The sequence below is a fragment of the Crinia signifera genome, chromosome 6, assembly GCF_055691185.1.
Source record: "Crinia signifera chromosome 6, ASM5569118v1, whole genome shotgun sequence".
NCBI lineage: Eukaryota > Metazoa > Chordata > Amphibia > Anura > Myobatrachidae > Crinia > Crinia signifera.
This window is the reverse complement of record NC_139222.1, coordinates 46,448,033-46,473,893: the sequence shown is the minus strand read 5'-3', so window position 1 is coordinate 46,473,893 and position 25,861 is coordinate 46,448,033. Positions and strand designations below refer to the sequence as shown.

The 25,861-nt window shown below is 43.3% G+C and overlaps 1 protein-coding gene across 1 annotated transcript in view; it reads left to right on the top strand.

Moving 5' to 3' along the window:
- The window catches only part of P2RX3 (purinergic receptor P2X 3), a 95,881-nt gene that overhangs the window by 68,102 nt on the left and 1,918 nt on the right, over window positions 1-25,861 (top strand). Inside the window, exon 11 of the mRNA XM_083145378.1 lies at window positions 13,308-13,385. Coding sequence (XP_083001504.1) covers window positions 13,308-13,385 — 78 coding nt within the window. The remainder of the gene's footprint in view (window positions 1-13,307; window positions 13,386-25,861) is intronic.

The following is a 25,861-nucleotide window of genomic DNA, read 5'->3' as shown; positions in this document are numbered from 1 at the left end:
AATTAAAAGGAAAATATTTCCAACAAACATATTTTGCATCAGCTTCATGTAAAAAAAGAGGAGTAGCTATTTTATTTGCTAAAAATGTCCCTTTCATTCTAGGGAAAAAGTTTGAGGATTCTGAGGGTAGATTTTTTATATTAATAGGCTCAATAGGGTTAGAAAAAAATTAATCTCACACTAATTAATCTTTACGCCCCTAATGCCAACCAGAAAGTTTTTTTCACAAAATTATTTAAAATAATAGAAAAAGTATCTCAAGGACATCTTTTGATAGGAGGTGATTTTAATTCAGTCTTAGAACCAAGCATTGATAAAAAATCAGCACATCCGCTAAAGCATTCTCCTGAAGTAGCATACCTCTCCGATTACCTAAACGCTAGTCTGGCCAAACTATCTGTTTTAGACACATGGCGTTTTAAAAACTCGATGGCCAGAGATTATACTCACTACTCTGGCCCACATCAAATTTACTCAAGAATAGATATGATTCTGATCTCTAGATCTATTGCCTCGTCGGTCACAAGAGCGGGGATTACCCCTTTTTCATGGACTGATAATGATGGCCCCTATGTTCTTATCGATTCTCTTAACTTTTCAGCATAAATCAAGATCGTGGCGACTAGATGATAACCTACTCTTAGATCCTTCCATGTTAGAAGATATAAAAGCAGCAATTGAAGAATTTTTTAAGATAAATACCACTGAGAATATGTCAAAAGGGATAATCTGGGAGGCACACAAAGCAACTATTAGGGGCTCATTGATTAGTAAAACAGCATTCAGAAGAAAACAGTCGCAAAAAGAGATTTTGTATTTAGAGCAGGAAATCTCAACGCGCCTAAACCAACATAAAAAACTTCCTAGACCAGAATTACTATTAGAAATTAACACTTTAAAGGGCAGACTTAACACAATTCTATCCCGTAGATCTGCAAATCTTCTTAAAAAAGTTCAGCAAAAATTCTATGAAAAGTCAGATAAGTCAGATTCAGTCTTAGCGAATAAGCTCAAGCAGAAAAAAATGTCTAGTTTGGGGCGTGGCCTGACTGGGAAGCCGATCAGACGCACTGTCACACAGCTCCGGCTGACCGACATCATCTGGAGCCCCAGACGGCTCTGACAGGCGGCTGGCACCTAGCCAGCTCTCCCTCCCACACCCGGAGAGGCACCGGGGGCGAAGCTGCGGAGTTGGGGAGCCGTTTTTACGGCTGCTGCGGACTGCGGCCTACCCTTAGCCGGAAGCCGGGGACTCGATTTTGGAGCCGATTCGGGCTCCACGGCGAGCGCGTCACCCGCGAACCCCCCTGCAGCATCCAGAAGACCCTGGGGGACTGGCGTCGCCCTCCCACAGCAGCGGAGACCACTCTGAGTCTCCCAAATACCCGGATCGCAGCGGGTGACAGGTTAGAGGTACAGGGGATCCACACTTAGCAGACCCGGCGGCCATCTTAGGTGGGGCAGAGCTCCTTAGCCTGTCTGGCACCCCTGGTCTGGCTGACCGGCGGGGTGATTACTTGGGGATCGTGGGCAGAGGGGACCCCATCCACTGTTATACAGGGCAAGCTCCCTGCCTGTGCCTCACTGAGCTGCCACAGCACCGGGTGGGGATACACCTGCCGGCCCACTGGCGGAATTCCCCTGGGGCCTTCTGCTGTATATCACAGAGACAGCATGTGAGGCCGCTGATCCCTCCTAGCTATTTGAGTACTGCTGTCGGGACTGGGGACATTGTTCTGCCTCCCTTTATCTATCTGGCGCTCTGCAACAACTACCTATTACACCCGCCCACAGGCTGGACTGTGGTTGATAGTCCCAGCCAGAAGCTTGGATATCCTCTCGGGCCTTATTAGCACCTAAAACCAGAGTGGGCTCTATCCCACATCTCCTAGTGGGCTAACCCCTAAGCCCCCGAGACGTGCATTAGGTGTCTGCCAACACTCCCGAGGTGAGACTTCACCTCACGTATCATCATGCCGACTGTTCCACAGTGAAGATGGACCACTAGTACCCCCCCCATGGATCCTTCAGCTTAACTACATGGTGACAAGCAAGATGGAATGACCTCCTAACCTGCTTATACATGCTATTTACTTAACATACGAATAACCGCCACGCGGTCTCTCAATTCTGCAGTTTATAATTTAATCCTAGACCGGCTTCTAATTTTGATTCTACCATGCCTGGAAAAAGAGGGAGCAAAACCCCTAAGCAACCCACTCCTATACAGTTCACGGAGACATCTACACAGGGGCGACGCTCCTCCTCGACCCCACTGAAGTCAACTCCCACCGCTAACACCTCCCCCAAGGCTTCATCCTCCAACCCCCTGGCTGACCTGGAAATGGAGCTAGACCCACAGGCGCCACTTTCAACACAGTCCATGCTCAAGCTGTTCACAGTGTTTCGGGCCGACATAATCACCAACCTAGAATCCTCAATCCAAACACTTAGAGCCGATCTGGGAGGAATCACGGGTCGCACGGACCATTTGGAATCAAAGATGCAAGAATTAATGACTTCTCATAATGACCTTCTTACCTCCCACGCTGAACTACAGGAAGAAGTTGTCTCGATGCGTGATAAGCTGGCTGACCTGGAGGACAGATCGAGACGAAACAACCTTAAAATCAGAGGAGTCCCTGACTCGATTGCTCCCGCAGAGTTGAGAGACTATGTCACCAAATTGTTCAAGAGACTGCTACCAACAGCCACGCCACAAGAACTGATTGTTGACCGAGTACACCGGCTGCCAGAACCCAGAGGGAACTACTCCTCCAATTTCCCGAGAGACGTGCTTCTTAGAATTCACTTCTTTCATATTAAAGAAGATATTCTCAAAGCCGCAAGACTGGCAGAGGGATCTGACACTCTCGGCGGTCTACAAATCTATTCCGATCTGTCACAATTTACCCTTGCCAAGAGACGTGCCTTACAACCTATAACGTCAGCTCTTCGAGACAATGACATACAGTACAGATGGGGATTCCCTGTAAAGATCATAATCAGATATGAGTCCTCCTCGTATGTCATTTCCTCCTTTGACGCTGGAGTCAAGCTCTTGGCTGATTGGGACATCACGATTCCAGCTCTTAAACCTACTGCCACAACCCACCGGCCAGATGACTGATGTCTCGCCACACCCATGTGGATATACAGGTTGTCTCCACTGCCGCAACAAAGTAACGTGTCTTTCTCTCACTACCGACTTGGGCTGTTTGGTGCTTAACATATTCTAAGTTTGATTGTAATTTTACCGAAGTCTCTTTAGCTATTAGTGCTCCATAGGATCACCGCTATCGTTATGGTATCCGGTGGATTATACCCAGACTCCATGTAGGCCGCTGAGTACTATGGATAGCCAGGTATCATACAATTCAGTTCATGCACTATGTCTTAGCACATTGTTTCTAGTTAACCTCAATTCGTATGTTGTTATGAGTAATCTATAGCGATGTTGTAAACCTATTTGTTATATGAACATCCTGTTAGGACCCATCAGGGACCACACCCCCAATGTTTTTTGTTTTGTCGCCAGTTTTTGAAGGCGACAAACACTCTGGTCCTAGTTTTAGGGCCATTTCAGTTAATCCTCCTATATGTCTTTCTGTTTTCTTCCCATGTTTTTGTCTTATGTTCCCCCCTTGCCTCAGTGTTCCTGTCACCCCCACCATCCCTTTGAAGTCCGTCTATAAACTGTACCTCCTTGACCTGAGATTTAGCAATGATTAAATTTTATTCTTTGAATGTTCATAGGCTCAACACCCCAAACAAAAGACGTCAAGCACTGGAAACATTCCATAGAGAAAAGGCCAGGGTAGTGGGTCTACAGGAGACTCACTTTATAGCACAAGCCCCTCCGGCTTTCCGCAACTCACGATACCCCACAGGCTATTTTTCCAATGGCCCGTTTAAGAGACAGGGAGTAGCTATCTTGTTCCACAACACTGTACCCGTTTAAGAGACAGGGAGTAGCTATCTTGTTCCACAACACTGTACCCGTTTAAGAGACAGGGAGTAGCTATCTTGTTCCACAACACTGTACAATTTGATTTAATATCTCAAATCTCAGACAAAGACGGCCGATATCTGATTTTAGTGGGTAAATTAGAAGACAAATTAATCACAATTGTCTCTTTGTATGCCCCAAACACTGGTCAAATCCCCTTTCTTCGCAAACTGTTAGAAATTGTCCAGAAAGTCAAAAAAGGCCACCTAGTTATTATGGGAGACTTCAATTTAGTCCCGGACGAGAAGCTAGATAAATCTACACCAATGCATAGCATGTTTCTTAAGCAAAGACCCCAAACCCCTCTGAATCGCTTGCTGACTGAATTCGACCTTTATGACGTTTGGCTGGTCAAATCCCCCTCAGTCAAAGACTACACCTTTTTCTCCCATGTACACAACTCCTACTCCCGCATAGACCTTATCTTACTAGATAAGTGGACCCTTCAGCATACCTCCAAGACATCTATTACCCCAGTTGTGTGGTCGGATCATTCAGCTGTGTCCTGGTCTTGGAAGTTACATCATTCCAGGATGCCACCCCGACCTTGGAGGCTTCCAGACTATATACTAAAGTCCCCAGAAGCTCTCACAACCATCAACGAGGCCCTGACATCCTACTTAGCTACCAAGTAACCCCTAGACACATCCATACCCACACACTGGTGTGCCCTGAAAGCAGTGTTATGGGGGATAATTATCCAAACAGGAGCCAGACTTAAAAGACAATATCTCCAAAAGCAGGAAGACCTGGAGAGTCGCTTACTCCAGGTTGAGTCCCTAAATAGATCACAACCTTCTCGCATGCTGAAACGTGAATTGGTTTCAATTCGTAACCAAATGCTACTGTAGCAGAAGCATTTGCCGACTTTTATAAAAAGCTATATAATCTTAATACTGACAAAGACACACTACAACCCTCCCCCTCCTTAATAAATTCCTTCTTACAGAACCTCCCCCTCTCGAGCTTACCCTCCACGATACTAGACTCCCTCAACTCACAATGGACTGAGGAAGAGATAAAGTTGGTTATCAAGTCTCTGCCCCATGGGAAGGCCCCTGGCCCAGATGGGTATACTAATGCCTTCTTTAAAAAGTTCAGCCCAGTGTTACTACCCTTGCTTACGCAGCTATATAGGCATGCAACAGATAGTAGCTCACTCCCCGAAGAAATGCTACATGCCCGTATAATCACTATCCATAAGCAGGGCAAGGATCCGTCCCTTTGCTCAAACTATAGGCCGATAGCACTACTCAATACCGACCTTAAAATCTACTCTAAATTAATAGCTAATAGATTAGCCCCCCTAATCCCCCAAATTGTTCACCCAGACCAAGCTGGCTTTGTCCGAGGTAGACAATCCACGGACAACACGAGACTAGTATTTGACCTGGCAGAATACGTTGCGAAAAGCGGTGAGGAGGCTATCTTCCTTGCCCTTGATGCCGAAAAAGCCTTTGACAGGCTCCACTGGGGGTTTCTTAGGGAAATACTATCGAAAATCGGATTAAGAGGTGGCATACTGTCTTCCATTTTAGCTCTTTATAGCTCCCCAACAGCATCTGTCTTTAGTAATGGCTTTTCTTCATCCCCTTTTAAGATTTCAAATGGCACTAGACAGGGGTGTCCACTGTCCCCACTTATGTATGTGTTGGCTATAGAGCCCCTAGCTATAGCAATACACCAATTGCAGGACTTTCCAGGGATAAAAGTGGGGTCCTCTATACACAAATTGAGCCTGTTTGCAGATGATGTTTTATTGTTTATTACAAAACCAGCAACGTCTCTGCCTGTCATTCACGAGACTATACAGAACTATAGCGCGGCATCATTTTACAAACTTAATACCTCTAAAACAGAAGCGCTCCCATTTAATGTAGATACCCATAAACTTTCCCAGTATAAACAGCTTTATAGATATAACTGGAAGACAAACTATTATATATCTTGGTATTCGCATCCCCAATGACCTCTCATCGACTGTAGATATTAATTATAAACCGCTCATATCCCAAATAGATCAACTATTACAGCGATGGATGAGTCTGGAGGTCTCGTGGATGGGTTGGATAGCTGCATTTAAAATGTCTATCTTACCGAAGTTAATGTATCTCTTCCGTTCCATACCATATATATACTTCCCCAAAAAGTTATCAGTCAAATACATTCCATGGTTCTTAAATACATCTGGAAGAGAAAACCCCCTAGGATAGCATACTCGCGACTAACTAGATGTAGGAGACTTGGAGGTTTGGCAGTGCCGGATCTGAGGAAATATCAGTTGGCGAGCTTAGTGGCTCAGGCTTGTGATTGGTCTTTACCATCAGATACAAAACCTTGGGTGGACCTAGAGAGACAAATGTACCCCTGGCTTCCCTTACTTGATTTGTTGTGGATCCCTGCTCAACAGAGACCGCTAGCTTATGACCTTCCATGTGCAATCAAGAATTCCTTGAGGGCATGGGATGAAGTCTTGATCCTCTCAGGGAAGATTTCCCTACCAACTAGAGTCCTATCCCTGCGAGCCCTCTCTGCCATAATCCCTGACTTGACATTGACTGGATGGACCTCTCGAGGTGTTGACAATATCTCACAGATAGTAGACGGTACTCAAATGACCCCGTTTACCACTTTGCAAACTCAACACGACCTACCCCCTACAGAGCTATTTTCCTACAACCGCATTATCCACTGGATAACAAGCTCACTTCGCACTTCGGGACCGTTGCTTCTCCCACCCCCAGACTTCATGACTAAGGTTGCATCAGGTAACACTAGGAGCTCTATTAAGTTTTGGTACACACTTGCAAATAGCGACGAGTTGGACACCAAGTCGCCTTCACAGGTGAAATGGGAGTCAGACTTGAACCTTTCGCTCACACAAAAACAGTGGGAAACGATCTACGAATCATCTCACTCAATGTCCAAGTGCAGTAACCACGTAGAGATGCACTTCAAACTAATACACGGTCTCTACTTCACACCGGCCAAGCTTCACAAGATTTGGCCATCAGTCTCCAAGTACTGCTGGCGAGAATGTGCAGAGATAGGAGATAGTTTCCATGTATTCTGGTCATGCCCCAAAATCCACCAGCTGTGGAGAGATGTATTTGCTTTAGCTTCTAGAATCCTGGAAACACCTATCCCGATGTCACCCTCATTAGCTCTACTCCACATCTACCCAGAGACTATTTCCACCACATCTAGATACGTCCTTGGACATATACTAATAGCCACTAGAGCAGCGATAGCTCAAAACTGGAAAAGACCTCATCCCCCACCCTTAGCAAAGATTATCTGTAAAGTCCACTATGCATATCTAATGGAAACCTCAGGCCCACCACACCCCTCTAAATCCATTTCTTCAGCAACTAAATGGATGGGCTGGCACAAATACTCGATTTCTAAAGAAGGTCTAGACAATATGCTTGGTACAGACTAACCCCGCTAACAATTCTGAGCAGCTTATTTCCCTATCTGTTTTATTGTCACACTGATTATACCACTGGTTTTGCTGTCTATAATGTCAACTAAAATGTATACTGTTAAATTGATGTAGTATATTCGGACTCCCCCCCCCCCCCATTTTCTGTACCCTCTCCCTTTCCATGGTTAACGAAACAAAATATTTTCAATTAAAAACTATTGACGAAAAAAAAAATGTCTAGTTTTGATCACTAGAATCAAAAAACTTGACTCAAATGAAATTATTTATGACCCTGAAAAAATAATAAGAGTTCCACACTTATTATGAAAAACTATACAATCAGAATGGTAATCCCAATATGCCAAAAAACTCAGTAACTGGTAATCCATCTCTCACAGATTTTTTCAACAAAGGGTTACTTCCTTCTTTAAATAAGGAAACATTTTTAGGATTAAATGCAGATATTACAGAGGGAGAAATTCAAGCAGCCATTAAAGGCCTTAAATCCTCCTCGGCACCGGGACCTGATGGGTTTACAGCTCAATATTATAAAAAATGTGCATCTGTTCTTATTCCTTTCCTAATAGTTTTTTTTAATGATTTATTAAATGACACCCTGACAACCTTGGCCAATATAGTAGTGATTCCAAAACCAGAAAAGGATCCACTCTTAGTAATGACACCCTGACAACCTTGGCCAATATAGTAGTGATTCCAAAACCAGAAAAGGATCCACTCTTAGTAACCAAATATAGACCAATATCTTTACTTAATGTGGATATTAAGATATTTGTGAAGGTCTTGGCAAATAGATTGGGTCCTTTGCTTCCAAATCTGATCCACCCAGATCAGGTAGGTTTTATAACGGGACGACAAGCGTTTGATAAAACACGACGAGTGATTGATCTAATTCATGAAATCCATAAACAAAAGACACCAACATTGGTACAAAGTCTTGATGCTGAAAAAGCCTTTGATCGGGTACAATGGCCTTTCATGTTTGAGACCCTGCAATCGGTGGGTTTAACTGGTCGATTTCTGAAAGGAATTGTGTCCCTTTATGATAAACCAAAAGCGAATGTATTGGCCAATGGAGTTAGGTCTCCACAATTTTTAATCTCTAATGGTACTCGCCAGGGATGTCCCCTTTCACTATTAATTTTTGCCTTATCAATAGAGCCATTAGCAGCGCGTATAAGAGCAAATCCAAATATTAGAGGAATTAAGATTGGGAACTCAGAATACAAAATTTCTTTGTATGCGGATGATGTTTTGCTAACAATTTCAGACCCAATGCAGTCCCTTCCACATTTGTTCAAAGAAATTGAAGAGTTTGGAGTGATTTCCGGATATAAAATAAACAGAAAACAGAAATTCTGGATTTTTATATTTCACAAAAAGATAAAGACATATTGGGGCTTACTTTCAATTTTAAATGGCAAAAACAACGTATTTCTCATTTAGGTATATCCATTACTAGAAATTATTGGAAACTTTATGATGCTAATTACCCCAAACTAATTGCACAGATACAAAATGATCTCAAAATCTGGGGAGGATATTATATCTCATGGATCGGTCGGGTCAATGCAATTAAAATGAATGTTCTCCCTCGCTTACTTTATTATTTTCAAACTTTACCAGTCAGGGTTCCGACGTGTGTTTTTAAATTTTTGCAACGCAATATTACGAATTTTATCTGGTCTATAAAAAAAACGAGAGTAAATTACTCAATACTTCAAAAGCGTCCATCGGAGGGTGGCCTAGGGGTCCCTAACGTTAGATCGTATTATTTGGCTACAAAATTGTCTCAATGCATTCTTTGGAACAGACCGAAAATAGAAAGAGTTTGGGTGGAAATTGAATCTAACGTCCTTAACCTGCACTCTATTTCTTCATTACTATGGTTGCCCAAAAGAACACAACCAAAAACTCTTAAAAATCACCCAATAATTTCTTTTAATTTAGATATATGGGATACATGTAATAGACAATACAACATTGCTCCACTGCCTAGTCCATTAATTCCATTGTTTGACAATCCCAGCTTTCAACCGGGAACAAAGACAAATTCTTATGAGTATTGGTGGAAGAGTGGAATTCGCTTTCTAAATGATATTTCTAAAAATACGATTTTTCCGAGTTTTGCGGATATTCAAGCTCTACATTCAATTCCTCATAACAAATTTTTTCAATATCTCCAGATAAGGTACTTTCATTTATCGACAAAACAACAAATCACTGCTAGAAACATGACTCCAATTGAAAATTTAGTTTATTGCAGAACAAACACTAAGGGCCTTATATCAACATTATATCCTTTATTATTAAAACAAGGTTCAAATATAAGAGATTTACATGAATTGGCATGGGAAAAAGACCTGGGAGAGCCTTTAGACGATGAAGACTGGTCAGAAATTCACAAAAATGTTTCTTCAAGCTCAATATGTGTAAAACTAAAAGAAAATGCGTACAAATTATTATACAGATGGTACTATGTCCCAGTTAAACTTAACAAAATGAATTCTGAATTTTCCTCTATTTGTTGGAGATGTAAATGTATGGAAGGCACATTTCTTCATATATGGTGGAATTGTCCAGTTTTAATTCCACTTTGGAAAGAAATTAATGTGTTAATTAGCTCAATATTAGGAATTCTGGTCCCTTTGAAAGCTGGATATTTTCTCCTTTCCATGAACATCCCAGAGGCTAATCAGGCTCAAAATAAATTGTTTATGCATATAGTTCTTGCGACTAGAACTTGTATTGCTAGTCATTGGAAATCGTCAGAACTGCCAACTTTGAATGAAATAATTAATAAAATATGGCATGTTTATTCGGTACTTATGTAGTATCTGGGCTGCCGATTTTTTGATTGTATGCCTTAACTTAAGGCATACAATCAGTGCGATGCGATGCGATGACTCCTTTTCCCATTGAATTCCATGTTAAAATGGACTCAGTCCATTTTAACATTGAATCCTATGGCAAAATCGGGTCCATCGCATCGCATGCGATATGGTCGTATGCGATGGACCCGATTTCAAAATCGGCAGCCCAGATACTACATAAGTACCGTTTATTCAATGGAGTATATAACTAGCATTTTAAATGGTTCTTCAGCTAAATTTATTAAAGTCTGGAACCCATGGAATTCATATTTCAATATTCCTCAGGCATTTCGTTAAAATTATATATATACAAATATATATAGTTTATTCTTTCTTCGTCTCCTTTATTTTCCTCTTTTCTCAAGCATAAGCCGAGTTGGTTCCCCCTCCTTTCCATTACATTCCTTTACTATTCTTTTCGTCTTAATATAATTTTAAATAAAAAATTTAATGAATTGTCTATCTGCTATGAATGAAGATAATATGAATATAATATTTTTTTAAATAATAACAAGAAATACAAGCTGTTAATTTCTAAAAAAACAACAACTTTAGAAGCTTTTGATGCTGTACCTAACAGTATGCGCTTAATATTTCTTTTGTATTTAAATTTACAAGAAAATTGTAATGCTTACTTTATATGTACTCATTGACTTTTCATTAATAAAATCTATATAAATGAGACATACATTACCACTGCCTATATAGTTTTGCCTGTAACTGGCCTGTTTCTTTTATAATATATCAAATAAAGCTTAAGATTTATCTATAAACGTTTTCTTTCTAGTATTACCCTGGATAGAAAACATTTATTTAAAAATCTTACATTTTATTTAATATACCCATAGTTCAGTAAGAGTGCCCCTAAAAAAGTCATCACCACCAACACCCATAATAAAATTTTTACATGGAACCAGATATTAATGGATTCAACAAACAGAAATGACTAACTAGGTTAGTTGTATTTCTCCACAAATATTCCTGGCAGTACAATTATATATTATACAGCAAAGTGCTCACACAATGCTGGCCGGTCCAGACACGGTCTACCTTCATTTTGGTCACATTGGCTGAGTGTGATGTCACGAAGTTGCCATGCACCCCCCACTAACAATGCAGGTGTGTCCAGACCATGCTACGGAGCTGCCAGTAAGTGTATCTAAGTTGCCCGGAGGCAAGTTGGAGTTCGGTGTCCCCCCACACCAAACATGGTGTGTGTTAACATCCACCAACACAGACTGAACGGTACCAGGCAGGAGCCATCCTGTCCCCTATTGCAAATGTTAGCAGGGCTTCTGGTATAGAGTCAAGTAACTACAGGTGCACCGCAGTGCTCCATTGGAAGAGTAGTGGTCACACTGGGATCCCCCTGTTAACCACACAGGTGCTGTTTAACATGCAGTCCCCCATCAGGGCTTGAAGCCCGGAGCCTCCATTGCCTCTTGGACTTGTGGCCCAAGCCCCCATGCTCCATGAACTGTGGTCGCATTTTTTCCAATGCGACCACAGTTAACGTCCGCACATGTAATGTGCACTGGCAGAGCCTTAACTAGATATTTTGGTCTCCTATACCAGAATGTGAATTGGCACCCCCCAATACTTAAAAAAAGGAACAATGAATGCCAAAAATGTAGGGACGTGGCTTCACAGGGAAGGGGTGTGGTCACATAATAGTACCAATACTGCCCACAGGACCGGCACCCCTTACACCAATAGTTCCCACAGGACTAGAACCGCTTGTGCACACAATGCCCACAGGAGTAGTTTCCCCCTTCTCCTCAATGTCAGCCCTGTCCCCCTTTCCCACAATGTTAGCCCGGTCCCCCTTCCCCTATTTTCCAATACCATTGTTTTGGGCTGCCAGTGCCCACTGCTTCTTCTCTCCGTCCTCCCTCCTCCACACCACAGCCCAGTGACAGCCAGTGTCCTCTCTGTGCTGCACGGTGTTCCCCAGCCTGCTGTCCCATCTTGTTTCCTCAGTCAGTCAGGTGCTACCTGCTGAGTGAGTCTAGAACACAGAGGGGGAGCACCGATCAGTATCAGAACAGACTTTCTGCTCTTTCATAAATACACTAACAAGATAAGTCTGCAAGGGAGATCTGTATTATAAATAGTAATGACACTGAAATGACTGCTACATTATAACAAATCAGATGGAATTGATTATATACAAATTAAGGGGTAGATGGTGGCGAGAGATAAAGCAATCGGCTCCTGTCAAATCAAACACAACCTGTAAAATGACAGAAGCTCCATCTCTCTGCACTTCATCTCTTCCTGAGCTTTGAAACATCTCCCCAAGTATTTGCATGTTTCAATGTATTTCACACATGTAAAATTTAAGGTGGAATACAATTTTGAAATTATGTAAATAAATGTATCTGGTATTATTTTTTATTTTGCTATTCACATGTATAAAAGTAATTTGGAAATTAAGGGGTTTCATTTGTTACGAAAGTGCATATTGCATCAATGTTCTTCCTGGTGTTTCTTTAACAGTCTGCTATTTTATCTCCTTCAAACCCAGAGGGGCAGATGTATTAAGACTTAACAAGTGATAAATGCAAGGGTGATAAAGAGAGATCAACATCCAGCCAATCACACCCTAACTGCCATGTTACAGGCTGTGTTTGAAAAAAGTCAGTAAGGAGCTGATTGGCTGGACATTTAACTCTTTATCACCCTTGCATTTATTTCTTGTTAAGGCGGAATACATCTGCCCCTTAATCTCTAGTCCCTTAATTGATATACCGTATATACTCGAGTATAAGTCGACCCGAATAAAAGCTGAGGCACCTAATTTTACAACAACAACTTATTGACTCAAGTGGGACCCTCACTCGAGTATAAGCCGAGGCGGGCTTTTTCAGCATAAAAAATGTTCTGTAAAAGTAGGCTTACACTCTAGTATATATGGTATGTCCTTTTCTAGCCCTATGTATTATTATGTACCCATCTGTGTGATTCTTTCTTGTTACAGGGCACTGTTCTCTGTGATATCATTTTACTCAACTTCCTGAAAGGAGCAGATCAGTATAAAGCAAAGAAGTTTGAGGAGGTATGAAACTGCTGAAAAGTCTGAGCTGCGTAACAATATATAGAGAGTCCTGGGACTGGTCACAGTGCTATGCCATTGGTTTTAATTTCATTTAGTTAATCCATTGAAATGGTACATCGGGGGGGGGGGGGGGGGGGGCAGCAGTGCCAACTGCATTGTTTGAGCTCAAGAGGAAGCTCTTATGACGACAACACTCTAGAGGCAAGCCAACCTTTTGAAAGTATTATTCTGCTTAGGTGGAAGCATGTCCCACAGGAAGAGGTGACTTGTGACTTCCATCAGACAATTATTCCAGCTCCATTATTTCTGCTGCTTTACCATCAGAGGTTGTACCATATTTTGTATTGAGAAATTATTTGCTACATTGTGTTGCTACTTTACAGGGGAAAATAATAGATCAGTTGTTAGTTCCCTGAAAAATTAAGTGGTTGGTATTAGAAGCTGTGTATACGCATTTTTAGGGTAGGAGAAAATACTCCAACACATACAGTTAAGGTTATTTTGGCCCAGAATGTATGTCTCAGTCCAGAGTTATTGTCATGACTACCCAGTGTGCCAGAAGCTTTAGGGCGACTCTGGTACCCCTCCCTATCATTTCTGTGCCTTTTAAGTGAATTGGTATGGATTCGATAGGGCCAGTGGAAAAATCTGCTAGGGTTCACCAATACATACTAGGTGCAGTGGATATGCCACCAGATATCCAGAGGCTATACCCCTCCGTAATATGAAATCTGGCATTATTGCTAGAGAGCTACTAACCCAAGGTCCCCTTTTTGTTTTAAAGCTTATGAAGGACTTGTGCCATTTGTTAAATGTAGACAGGATTGCCAGTTCAGTGAACCACCTGGAAACAGATGGCCTGGTAGAAAGGTTTCATCAAAACCTTAAACAAATGATAGAGGGCAGATTCTGGAGAAAAACAAGACTGGGATTTGCTCCTACCTTATTTAATGTTTGCGGTCAGAGAGGTACGCCTATCCTCTACAGGGTTTTTTCCCTTTGAGCGCCTCTATGGGAGAGAGCCCAGAGGAATGCTGGATCTATTAAAAAGAAGGGTGGGAAGAACAACCTTGTCAGGATCCTAACATCATTCAGTTTGTGTCTCAAATGTATGGCCGTTTAAGGCAGTTTGTGCCACTCCGGAACGAACAGATGGAAAGCGCTCAACAACGTCGGGAACAAAGTTATGACGTCACCGCAATCAACCAGACTTTTAAACAGGGAGACAAGGTGGTAGTATTTAGCGCCCACTACAGAAAGTAAAATGTTTGCTCAATAGTGAGGCCCTTATTAGATTATAGAGGCGGAGGAACCAGTCAAATGCAAAGTTCAACATGAGGGTAGAAGAAGGGAGGTACAAAACTACCATTTAAACCCTCTTTGGTAGCAAAGGTTCCAGATTGAACCCATTGAAGTAATACAGTCCTGGACAGAAAAAGGAGGTCGTGAATTTGGTGGTGCCAGTACGAAGGTGTGTTTTCTGCCATTCCGGGAAAGATGCAGATCATCCATCATGATGTTGAGACTCCACACAGTGTGGTCATTAAACAAAGACCGTATTGCATACCCGAGGCAAATCGGGCAGCGACAAAGCAAGAGGTGGAAGAGATTCTACGCCTAGGGGTCATAGAGGAGTCAACCAGCAAGTGGAATAATCCAATTGTCTTAGTACCTAAGCCTTCGGGTGCTTTAAGATTCTGCAATGACTTCCGTAAATTGAATCAAGTTTCTCGCTTTGATTCTTACCATATGCCCTGGGTTGATGAGTTGGTATAAAATTCAGCCAAGAGTCAGTATCTTATCTCTCTTGATCTGATAAAAGGATATTGGCAGATTCCTTTGACAGAAGCTGCTAAGGCAAAAACAGCCTTCTCTACCCCATAGGGCTTATTTCAGTTCAAAGTGCTGCCATTTGGTTTACATGGTGCCACAGCAACCTTCCGGAGAGCTATAAATAAGTTGCTGCAGCCACACAGGGAATATGCAGATGCATATTTAGGCTACATTGTTATTTTTAGATCTACAGTAACTGGAAATCCAACCTACCAATGGTATAGGCCGTATTAAAGTCTCTAGAGGCGCACAGGTTTTCCTGTCAACCCTGAGATCTGCCATTGGTATGGTGGAAGACAAGTATTTGGGGTACATTGTGGGCAGAGGACAAGTTAAACTTCAGCCTTGTAAGGTAGAAGCAGTCCCCTATATGCTTAAAGCCAAATATAAGACACAATTTAGTGTTTTGGGATATTAGTGCAGGTTCATTAGAAATTTTGCAACTAGAGCGGCTTCACCAGACAAGATAACTTGGTCTAGACCAGTGGAAACTGTTTGTCAGGATTTAAGACAATCTTTGTGTACAGAGCCTGTCTTACAAGCTCCTGATTTTAAAAAACAATTTGTGTTACAGATGGATGCCACTGGTACAGGATTAGGGGTAGTCCTTTCCCAAGAGGTAGATGGAGAGGAGAAGCCCATCCTCTACCTTAGCCGTAAATTACTGCCCAGAGAGCGCAAGTAGTCAACTGTAGAGCACAAATGCTTAGCAATTAAGCGAGCAGTCAAATCTTTAAAGAATTATTTGTTGGGATCCGAATTTTTGTTGGTTACAGACCATGCGCCTTTACAATGGATGCATATGAACCAAGGAGGTGAATGCTCATGTGAACTGTTGGCTTTTGGCCTTACAGCCATTTAAATTTGAGGTACAACATTGTCAGGGGAAACGGCACCTAAATGCTGATGCCCTTTCCAGGGGGTTTGTAGGGCCGATCCTACAAGCAACCCTATGGTGAAGCTAGGGGAGGAGGAAAAAGGTGAGGTGGGGGACTTCTGGAAAGTGGCCGAGAGCTGCGTACCCAGGCATATGACACAAGCAGAAGTGGGTGAGGCAGAGAGATTTTGTAACTTCACAGGGTGGTTGAAGCTAATAGGCGGAGGAGTGTAACAATCCAGACCAGGTTTTAGATCAACAGCAGCAGCAGGGAAATTAGATCCAGTCCAGGTTTCATAATTGGTGTGATCTGGGTTGGGCTGATTTAGCAGCACCTGTGCGATCCTAATTATATATGTTTCCAGGGCAGAGGGTCATTGCTCTTGATGGTGGATAAGCTGCCCAAGTGATAGGCTGGGGTGTGGGCTACTGTAGGGACCACTGGAGCTTTCTGAAGTGTTTGAACTATGCTGTGACACCTGTATGCTGTGAGACCTGTATGCTGCTTTCTATGCTGATTAACTGGTTTGCTGTGTACTGGCTACAAAAATAAAGACAGACTTTCTGATCCAGTGTATGTGCTTCCTTGTCACAATATGTTTTAATATTTCAGTTGAAGGCACATATTTTACAGAGATACCATTATTTTTCTTATAAGCATTGAACACAAAGCTGTTTTGTCAGCACTGAATGCTGGCACCTTTGCATTGCAGTTCACATTACTCCAAGCCATATGCATTAGTTCATCTTTATGCACGTAACTCCGGTCAGATTGGATTATTTCATCATCCTCTGAATCTCATTACCTCCATTCAGAATGGCTCATTGACCTGCCACTTGACATGTCCCCAGCACAAACATTTGGTTGCCCAAATTTGCCTTTCAGTGGAAGGGGATCCTTTCCAGTGGAGGGGATATAGACCCAGAACATCATACCCAATCCTTCAGATATCCATATATCATCGAGAGTTAGAGGTCCTGACATTGTAGGGTTGGGATCATTTGGTCTATCGCATTATGGTAGAAAGTCATTAGGTCGAATCCATTAGGTCGACATGCTAAAAGGTCGACATGATTCTAGGTCGACATGGGAAAAGGTCGACATGATTCTAGGTCGAAAGGTCATTAGTTCGACAGGTCATTAGTTCGACATTGTCTATGTCGACATTCACAAGGTCGACATGGGTTTTTTCACTGTTTTTTTACCTGAATGTCAACACAGTCGACATGGACACAGTTTAAAGTGCACTGCATCCCCTCGCATCGCTCGCTGCGCTCGCAATGCGTCGGGCACGGTGTCTCGCTACGCTCGGCACACTATTTTATTCTCCCACCATGCCCTAGTGGATGGTAGGGCATGAAATACCGCCTGTCGGCACATGTTGGCTCAAAAAACAGTGAAAAACTCCATGTCGACCTTGTGAATGTCGACATAGACAATGTCGAACTAATGACCTTGTCGAACTAATGACCTGTCGAACTAATGACCTTTCGAACTAGAATCATGTCGACCTTTTCCCATGTCGACCTAGAGTCATGTCGACCTTTTAGCATGTCGACCTAATGGATTCGACCTAATGACTTTCTACCATAATGCAGTAGACCAAATGACCGCATCCGCATTGTACAATACCACCTGACCTGTATTATTAATCATCAATTACTACTGTGCAGTTGGTATGGAATATCTTATACTGTATTACTTTTGCTTACTCCCCCAACACTTCCAGTGGAGGTGTAACTTGTTCATCCCTTGGATAATATTGAGGGAAAAGATACAAGATGGTGATCACAATCTCCTTAAAATTCCTTGAATTAATGCTATGCTCTCAGCTTTCCAAAGATTGGATAATACTTGCTCTAATCATATAAACACCCACAATTACATATAGTTAGAACTTGACCAGTTTAAACCACACCGGATGTCCCCTTTACCCAGTTTTAATGGAGAAAATGGAGAAGTATAGCTGGCTTGCCCATATATTTTGGGAGTACTCAAATCATCTCTCCTCTCTCTGTTTACACTGTTTACATGTCTCAAGCATATGGCATATTTCATAGATTTTAATGAAAGTATAAATGCAGAAAACCATGACATTTTTGTCAGTTTTCTCTGTATTTTGTGCACCAACTTTTGTGCCGCCATGTACTTCATACCTCTCACTCAAATTGTTCCACTATCATTTCTTTCCTCTCCATTTCTCTTCTTTAACCTACACTACATTTTTCTATAGTTTCAGCATCTGTTTTATTCTAGTACCTCCTATTGCTAGTACCTGTAACCTATTGCTAGTACAATTCAAGCTTCTTACACTCACACTCACTCAAGACCCACTTCTTCATTAAATCTAACAATTTCTCATCCTAACCCTATGTTTATGCTCGCTTCTATCCCTGCTGTGTCACCCCAGTTTGTCTGCCCCTTACCTTTAGAGCAGGCGTTCCCAACCACGGTCCTCAAGGCACACCAACAGTGCAGGTTTTAGTGATATCCAGGCTTCAGCACAGATGGTTTTATCAGAATCCCTCAGATACTAATTAAGTCACCTGTGCTCAAGCCTGGATATCTACAAAACCTGCACTATCGGTGTGCCTTGAGGACCGTGGTTGGGAATGCCTGCTTTAGAGTGTAAGCTGTAACGAGCAGGGCCTCTCTCCTCATTTGATTTTCTAAGAATATATCTCTGCCACTTTTATAATTGCGTCAGTATTTGTTGCTGCAAGTGTCTTTTTTATTTACAATGTACTTGTCCTAATTTGCATTTGTACTGTAAATCTCTATTTTTCTTGTTTTGTTCTTTTGCTCATCTATGTATTGTCAGGAACCCTTGTGGCGCCATATAAATAAACAATAATAATAATACCTCCAGCCACCTCATTTAAGTACATGTAAGTTTGATAAGGTCTGTATGTAGCCAGACCAAGCATTATGGTTTATGGTGGTGATTCAAAATGTGCATCTATCGGAGCAATTCAAATGTTGTTCCTATCAGAGGTCCATTAGTACTTGCAGACACAGTGTTTTCTTGCAGCCTTTGGAGCTGTGAGCAATATGTGTGTGAAGGGTCCATAGTTTAAAGTCCTGGTTTGGGCACTTTGGGCATCCAAAGTTCTTTATTGGGCATCTAAATAGGTCTAACTGCTTTGCGCGGCTAAACCCAGAGCTTTCAGGAGCATTAACTACTAATTTGCGTCTGATCGGTACTGAATTGGGTGGCGTTCCTCAGCAGGTGTACACTGACCTCCCACTTTCTGCAATTGGATACAATGGGGAATGGATAATTGGTGAGATGCAGCAACCAATTGCGGTACATCCCCCACTAACTGCATTGTTATTATTCACATATGTATTCACATACTCTATGTGTTTTGTAATGCAAAGGAAAGCTGGCCCATGCAATGACCGCCGGTTATTGGACTTCCTGGGAGTCCTTGTGCAGAGTGACAGACAGCTGCAGGGGATGTTGGGAGGGATCCATATCAGATCCATCTCAGTAAAGATGCGGAAAGAATGCCATAGGCATAATGGGCTAAATCAAAAAAACAAGTAACTTTACACCCTGGTAAAATCATATAGAACTGCATTGTTTCACATGTCAACCTAAGCCATGTCCACCTTTTATAGGTGTGGCCTGTCGACCCAATGAATGTTGACCAAATATAGGTCGACCCATTGTTTTTTTTTTTTGCTTTGACATTGGTGCTGATTTTCAGTTGGAAGCAATCCGTCACCTACTGCCATCTACTGCATTTTGTTAGAATTGCAACAGCAGCATAAGTAGTCTGCACTATCGTATAATAAATGCATTGTAATTGATGATCAGCAATGCTTGCCTTCACCCTACAAAGGTTACATAACTAAAGTTCTATTTCAGTTTTGCTTTGTACAATATTAATTATATTGGCATAGATGGTAGACAAATACATTTTTTGTCTGTCCATTGTGTATAAGCAAGTCATGGACACGGGAAGATTTCAGGGTATTTTCTAAGCAATCTCACTAGATCATTTAGAAAATGCTTCTACATCGTTCCTGTCCAGGGGCCACAGCGATAGAGATGCGTGACCCCGTGCATCGCTTTGGTCTGGAGACTAAGTTCCAGCATAAATCTTGTTAATCGCCGGTCAGAGCCAGTGTTTTCACCGAACACTGGCCCTGACAGATCGCTCTGCACACATCAGAGATTGCTCTGATCGCTCCGCAACATCTCCCTATGTGTAGGCCCCTTTTGTCTGGTATAAATTTACCTTATGACACTTTTGTGAATTTACATTTTTTTTGAATAAAAACTATTTTTTTCCTATGTATGTTATTATAAACTTACTAAAGGACATCTGTATATGTCTTGTGACCTAATATTGTGAAGTGTCTGGACTCTCTAACTCAGCAACCACTTACGAGGGGTGCCGGACGGCTCCCCGACAGTCGGGATTCCGATAGTCAATACTCCGACGTCGGATTCCCGACTGCTCCCTCTTGGGGGTCCACGACCCCCATAGAGGGAGAATAAAATAGGTGGCGAGCACAGCTCGCCACCGTGCCCGCAGCGTGGCGAGCGCAGCGAGCCCGCAAGGGGCTTCATTGCGCTCCCCACCCTGTGCAGTCGGGATTCCGACGTCTGAGTAATGACTGTCGGAATCCCGACTGTCGGGTAATTATACCACACCCCTTACGATAATGTAGCACCAGTGTTACACTGAGGGTCGGGACCAATACCTTTTCATACCTCCCACCTTTTAATTCCTTTGAAGAGGGACATCGGCGTGCACCCGAAAATTACGGGGTGTGTCTATCTGGAAAGGGGGCGTGGTCTATACGAGCATCTTCCCTCAAGGCCTCACCCCATTTTGCCGCTGTCTGGGCATGGCCCAGAGGCTCTGCAAGCCTCTAGCCATGCCCCCAGCCCCCCTGGCTGCGGGAATAGACGCTGTACTGTACCTATTATTAACTATCTTCTTCTAGAATGATTGCGTTATAGTATATGTTCCTTATATAGTCTACTGTATTTTAGATTGTATGACCTTCAAAAGTAGATGGACATAATGTTTTACCTAGTAAGAATCCCCCAATTATACCAAGTAAATAAACGGCTAAATCTAAAAAAAAAAAAATTTAGCATATTAAATTGAAATCACTATGCTGGATACTAAAACAAGCATAAAACCAAGTACTTGAGAGATCTAACCTCTACCTAAAATGCATTGCTTAACACCCAGAAATACTGTATACTGTTTATCATACATGTTTATCATGTCATAAAGAAATGGCATCCTTAATGAATAACCTCTACTGTGCATTAGGGAGCGAACTACCTGTGTTCCATGGTGGAGTTTCACACTCGCCACGGAGTGTGCTCCAGGAGGGGTGGAATGGGGGCAGGCAGGAGGCGTCCCCACAAAAACACTGGGCACATCCAGCCTAGCGAACAGCAGATGATTTCAGGTTGGAGTCGTATTTCAAGTATCACGAGATTCTCTAGTAAGTGGCTGTACACAGCTAAAAGATTTTAATTATGCAAAAGAGTTTTTGAGCGGAGGCATTTTCTAATGACATGGAAACGAGGTTAGAATTCTTTCCTGCTTGGATGGGTGTGACATATATTGTCAGCATTAAAAATGTTAGCAGCAAAATCTCAAAAAGCCCTGACTTAATGTCAAGTCCAGAACGTCGACATATACATAATGTCAACACTGACATAACTGTTGACATTCGCAATGGGATTTTACAATCAATATTATTTTAAGAATAACTCTAACCCTATGGTTAACACACAAAAAAAATCTAACCCTAATTTAACACACACAAAAAAACTTCTGTCAATGTTCACAATGTTGAGATTATGTTGTGTCGACATTGTGAATGTATACATGTTCAATGTTGCCCATAGCATTCATGTAGATTCTGTCTATCATTTTCTAGAATGCAATAGAGAAATAATAGACATAATCTTATTGGTTGCTATTGGCAACATCACCTCTGTCCATTTTTAGCAGCTATAGTAAATTTACCTTGAATGGTAAAATGTGACACTGCACCTGGTTGGCCCCCCTCCACCCCTCAGCTATAAAGGTATAAATCTGCAGCAGCTAAAAAAAAAAAGGTATTGCCAACCTCCCAAAAACATAGTCGCCGGTCAGCGGGCGGGCTGGCTGCTTGTGACTGCAAATCTGCGATGTCTGTGTTATGCCAGACTCTGACAACTGTGTGTTGGGAAGGCTGGAGGGGATCTCTGAATGTGATGTCTGCCTATTGGGGGGGGGGGTCTCAGATCCCCCTCCAGCACAGCTCGTATGGCAGACGTGTCACATATTCAGGTCCCCCCCCCCTCATAGGCAGACATATCAGACCTATTCTGATTCTGAATATGTCTGGCTTGTCTGCCTATGGGGGAGGGGGGATGTGCTGGAAGGGGGGAGATCAGATCAGGGTTTTTTCTGTCTATTAGGGGGTATGTTGATTATGGGGATCTGTGCTGTCTACAGTATCTACAGTGCCTGTGTGCTGACTATGCGAAGGCTGTGCTCAGAGGCGTAACTAGAACATTCAGGGCCCCATAGCAAAATTTTTAAGGGGCCCCCCTCCACCCCATTACAATGCCCATGGGGGTGTCAGAAAGAGAGAGAGGATTTCATGGAAAAAGAGGGAGAATAAGAGAGAGATGGGGTGGTGTGAGAAAGGGATGAGAGAGAGAGAGGACATCAAGGTGAGAGAGAGGGTATCAAAGAGAGAGGGAGGGATGTGAGGAGTGAGAGAGAGTGCACAATGGAGAGAGAGAGAAAGAGAGGGGAGCAAGAGAGAGTATCAGGCAGAGAGAAGGAGAAAGAGAGGATGTCCGGGCCAGAGACAGTGCGAAAGAGAGACAGAGTCAAGGTGGGATTAAGACAGTATTGAGGAGGGAGAGAGAGATGGGCAGAAAGAGAGAGACAGCATCGGGGAGGGAGAGAATCAGTCAGGGGGCAGGCATAGACGGCCCAACAGAGCACGATATGGAGACATAGATGGACAGACATGCAAACAGATGGACAGATGGGTGGGAATGGGGTCTCACATTACATATACTGCCTTACACACACACACATACATACATACATACATACATACATACATACATACACTGCCTCCCTCATAAATACTGTACAAACATACATTCACTGCCTCCCTCATAAATACATACGTACTGTCTCCTTCATACATACATACATGCATCCATACACTGTCTCCATCATACATACATACATACATACATACACTGTCTCCCTCATACATACTGTCATACATACATACATACATACATACACTCCCTCATGCATACATACACTGCCTCCCTCATACATACTGTACAAACATACATCCACTGCCTTCCTCATACATACATACATACATACATACACTGTATCCCTCATACATACATACATACATACATACATGCACTGTCTCCCTTATACATACACCAGTGGCGTAACAAAAACTTTTTCTACCGCCGCCCGGCGGCGCGGGAAGCACTTCTAACTTTGAAAACACTGGCCGCACACTGATTGGCTGAATCTCAGCCAATCAGCATGCGCCCAGTGTTTTCAAAGTCAGAAGCGCTTCCCGCACCACCGCACGGTGGTAGCGCGTTGTTTCCACTTCACTGCAGGGACCCGGGCATCGTCATACTCAGCGACGCAGGGACCTCCAGGCTCTCCCTGACCACAGGTACCCCCGCGCGGCACGGACCCCCCTGCCAGCTCCCTGCTGCACCCACAAGCAGTGGGGAGCTGGCGGAGAAACAATAGCGCCCGCAGACCCCGGCGCCTCCCCGCCACCACGGGGGCTGCGGCCCCATAGTTACGCCACTGACATACACTGTCATACATACATACACTGCCTCCCTAACATATGAGGCCCACCAAGAGGCTCCATCATGGGCAGTAACCACACTCCCTCTCCTCCCCTAAGAGGCTCCATGGCTGACAGTACCCCTCCCCCGCCACCACCTCCAGGCGCACTTACTGGTCCCACTGCTCGGCGATGCTAGGGGAGCTCGGTGCTGATAAGGATGCTCGGTGCTGCTTTTGGTAGGGCCGCGCACTCCTGTTAACTCATTGCAGGCAGGAGGAGCGGCTAAGCAGCCAGCGCCGGGGATGTGCATAAGTTCCTGTCGCTAATGCTGCCGACCCCGCCGAGGGGGATACGGGGATGGGAGCCGGGAGCAGCAGCAGCAGACAGGGAAGTGCCCTGCCTATCTCTAGTACTGTTAAGGCACGGCTCTGCTTGGTGCAGGGGGTTCCTTGCTGTGCCCACGCCCCCCCCCCCAAATGACAGGGTGGCTGGGCACCCTCTATCGTTACGCCACTGGCTGTGCTGAATATGGGGGGCTCTGCTGTCTAACCATGGAGGGGCTGTGCTGACTATGTGGGGCTGTGCCTTCTATGAGGGGCTATGCTAGCGGGATACGGTCACTGGGTCACCAACATGTTGGTTGACAGTCATTAGGTCGACATGAGTCTAGGTCGACAGTCATTAGGAAAGTCGACATGGGTCAGGTCGACAGAGTCATTGAGTTGACAGGGTCATTAGGTCGACATGGGTTAAGTCGACAGTCAAAAGGTCGACATGGGGCTATTTACAAATTTTTTGAGCCGACATGTGCCGACAGGCAATATTTCATGCCCTACCATCCTCCTACTTGTCATTACTGGCCGCAAACTGCACGGGAGAAAATTACACTGTCAAAACACAGAGTAAAAGCAGTATAAACTTGGTCAATGGTCAACTGCAGGGGTGGGGGGGGTGCTAATATAAACATATATATACACCACATGAAAAGCCTGTGTTTGTCCCTCTGTACCTTACTCTGTAGGAGCCGTGACAGGCTCAGCGCTGCCTCTGATTAAGAACCCTCCCATGACAAGGCAGCTGCTGCTGCTATCCTTCATGGGCCTGAGAATCATATGATGAGCTCCACCAAGCAGAGCTCAGCACAAGCTTCTCAACCTCTGACCTCTTGTGCAAAGTCTTATGGGACTTAGTCAACTCCCAGTAATGCATTGCACACTTGTGCAGTCAGTGTGCCTTGACTTCTGATGCTCAGCACCATTAATCATTGTCACATTGGCAGATAGATATATTTTTTTTAAATACATGCCAACCACAGTGGGCCCCTAGATAGAGGGGGGCCCGGGGTACTCACCACCTGTGCCCCCATTATAATCCCCTGTGCCCCCATTATAATCCGGCCCTGCTTGTTACCATAAGTAATGTTCAATTGAAACCTATGGCGATATTCAGAACATGTTTTTGTTTTGAATGTTTACAAAATGAATGCATACCGACTGGATTGGTGTTGGCACATCTAATTCTGCGGTATATATTCAATATGTCAAACCACTATTGGTTAACATTGTGATTGACATGGTCAAAATAATCTGAATTTCTTTCATATTTTGAACTTTGAAATACTTCAGTATCCCAATCATAGTCTGTGCGGATGGTGAAGTATGAATAAGTATTGGGAGCAAATTAAGACTACACTAATTGGGGCTCCATGCCCAATAAGGTAAAAATATATACCCCACTGACTTTTTCATTTGTCGACCTTGAGCATTTTGACCTTTTGGGGATGGTGTCTGGTCCACAAGTCAACAGTGTCTAGGGCGTCAATTAATAGGTTGACCACTATTGGTCGACAGGCTATAGATTGACACATTAACAAGGTCGACATTGACAAAATATTGACACATGCAAAAGTCAACCTGCTAATGTTTGCCACAGGAAAAGGTC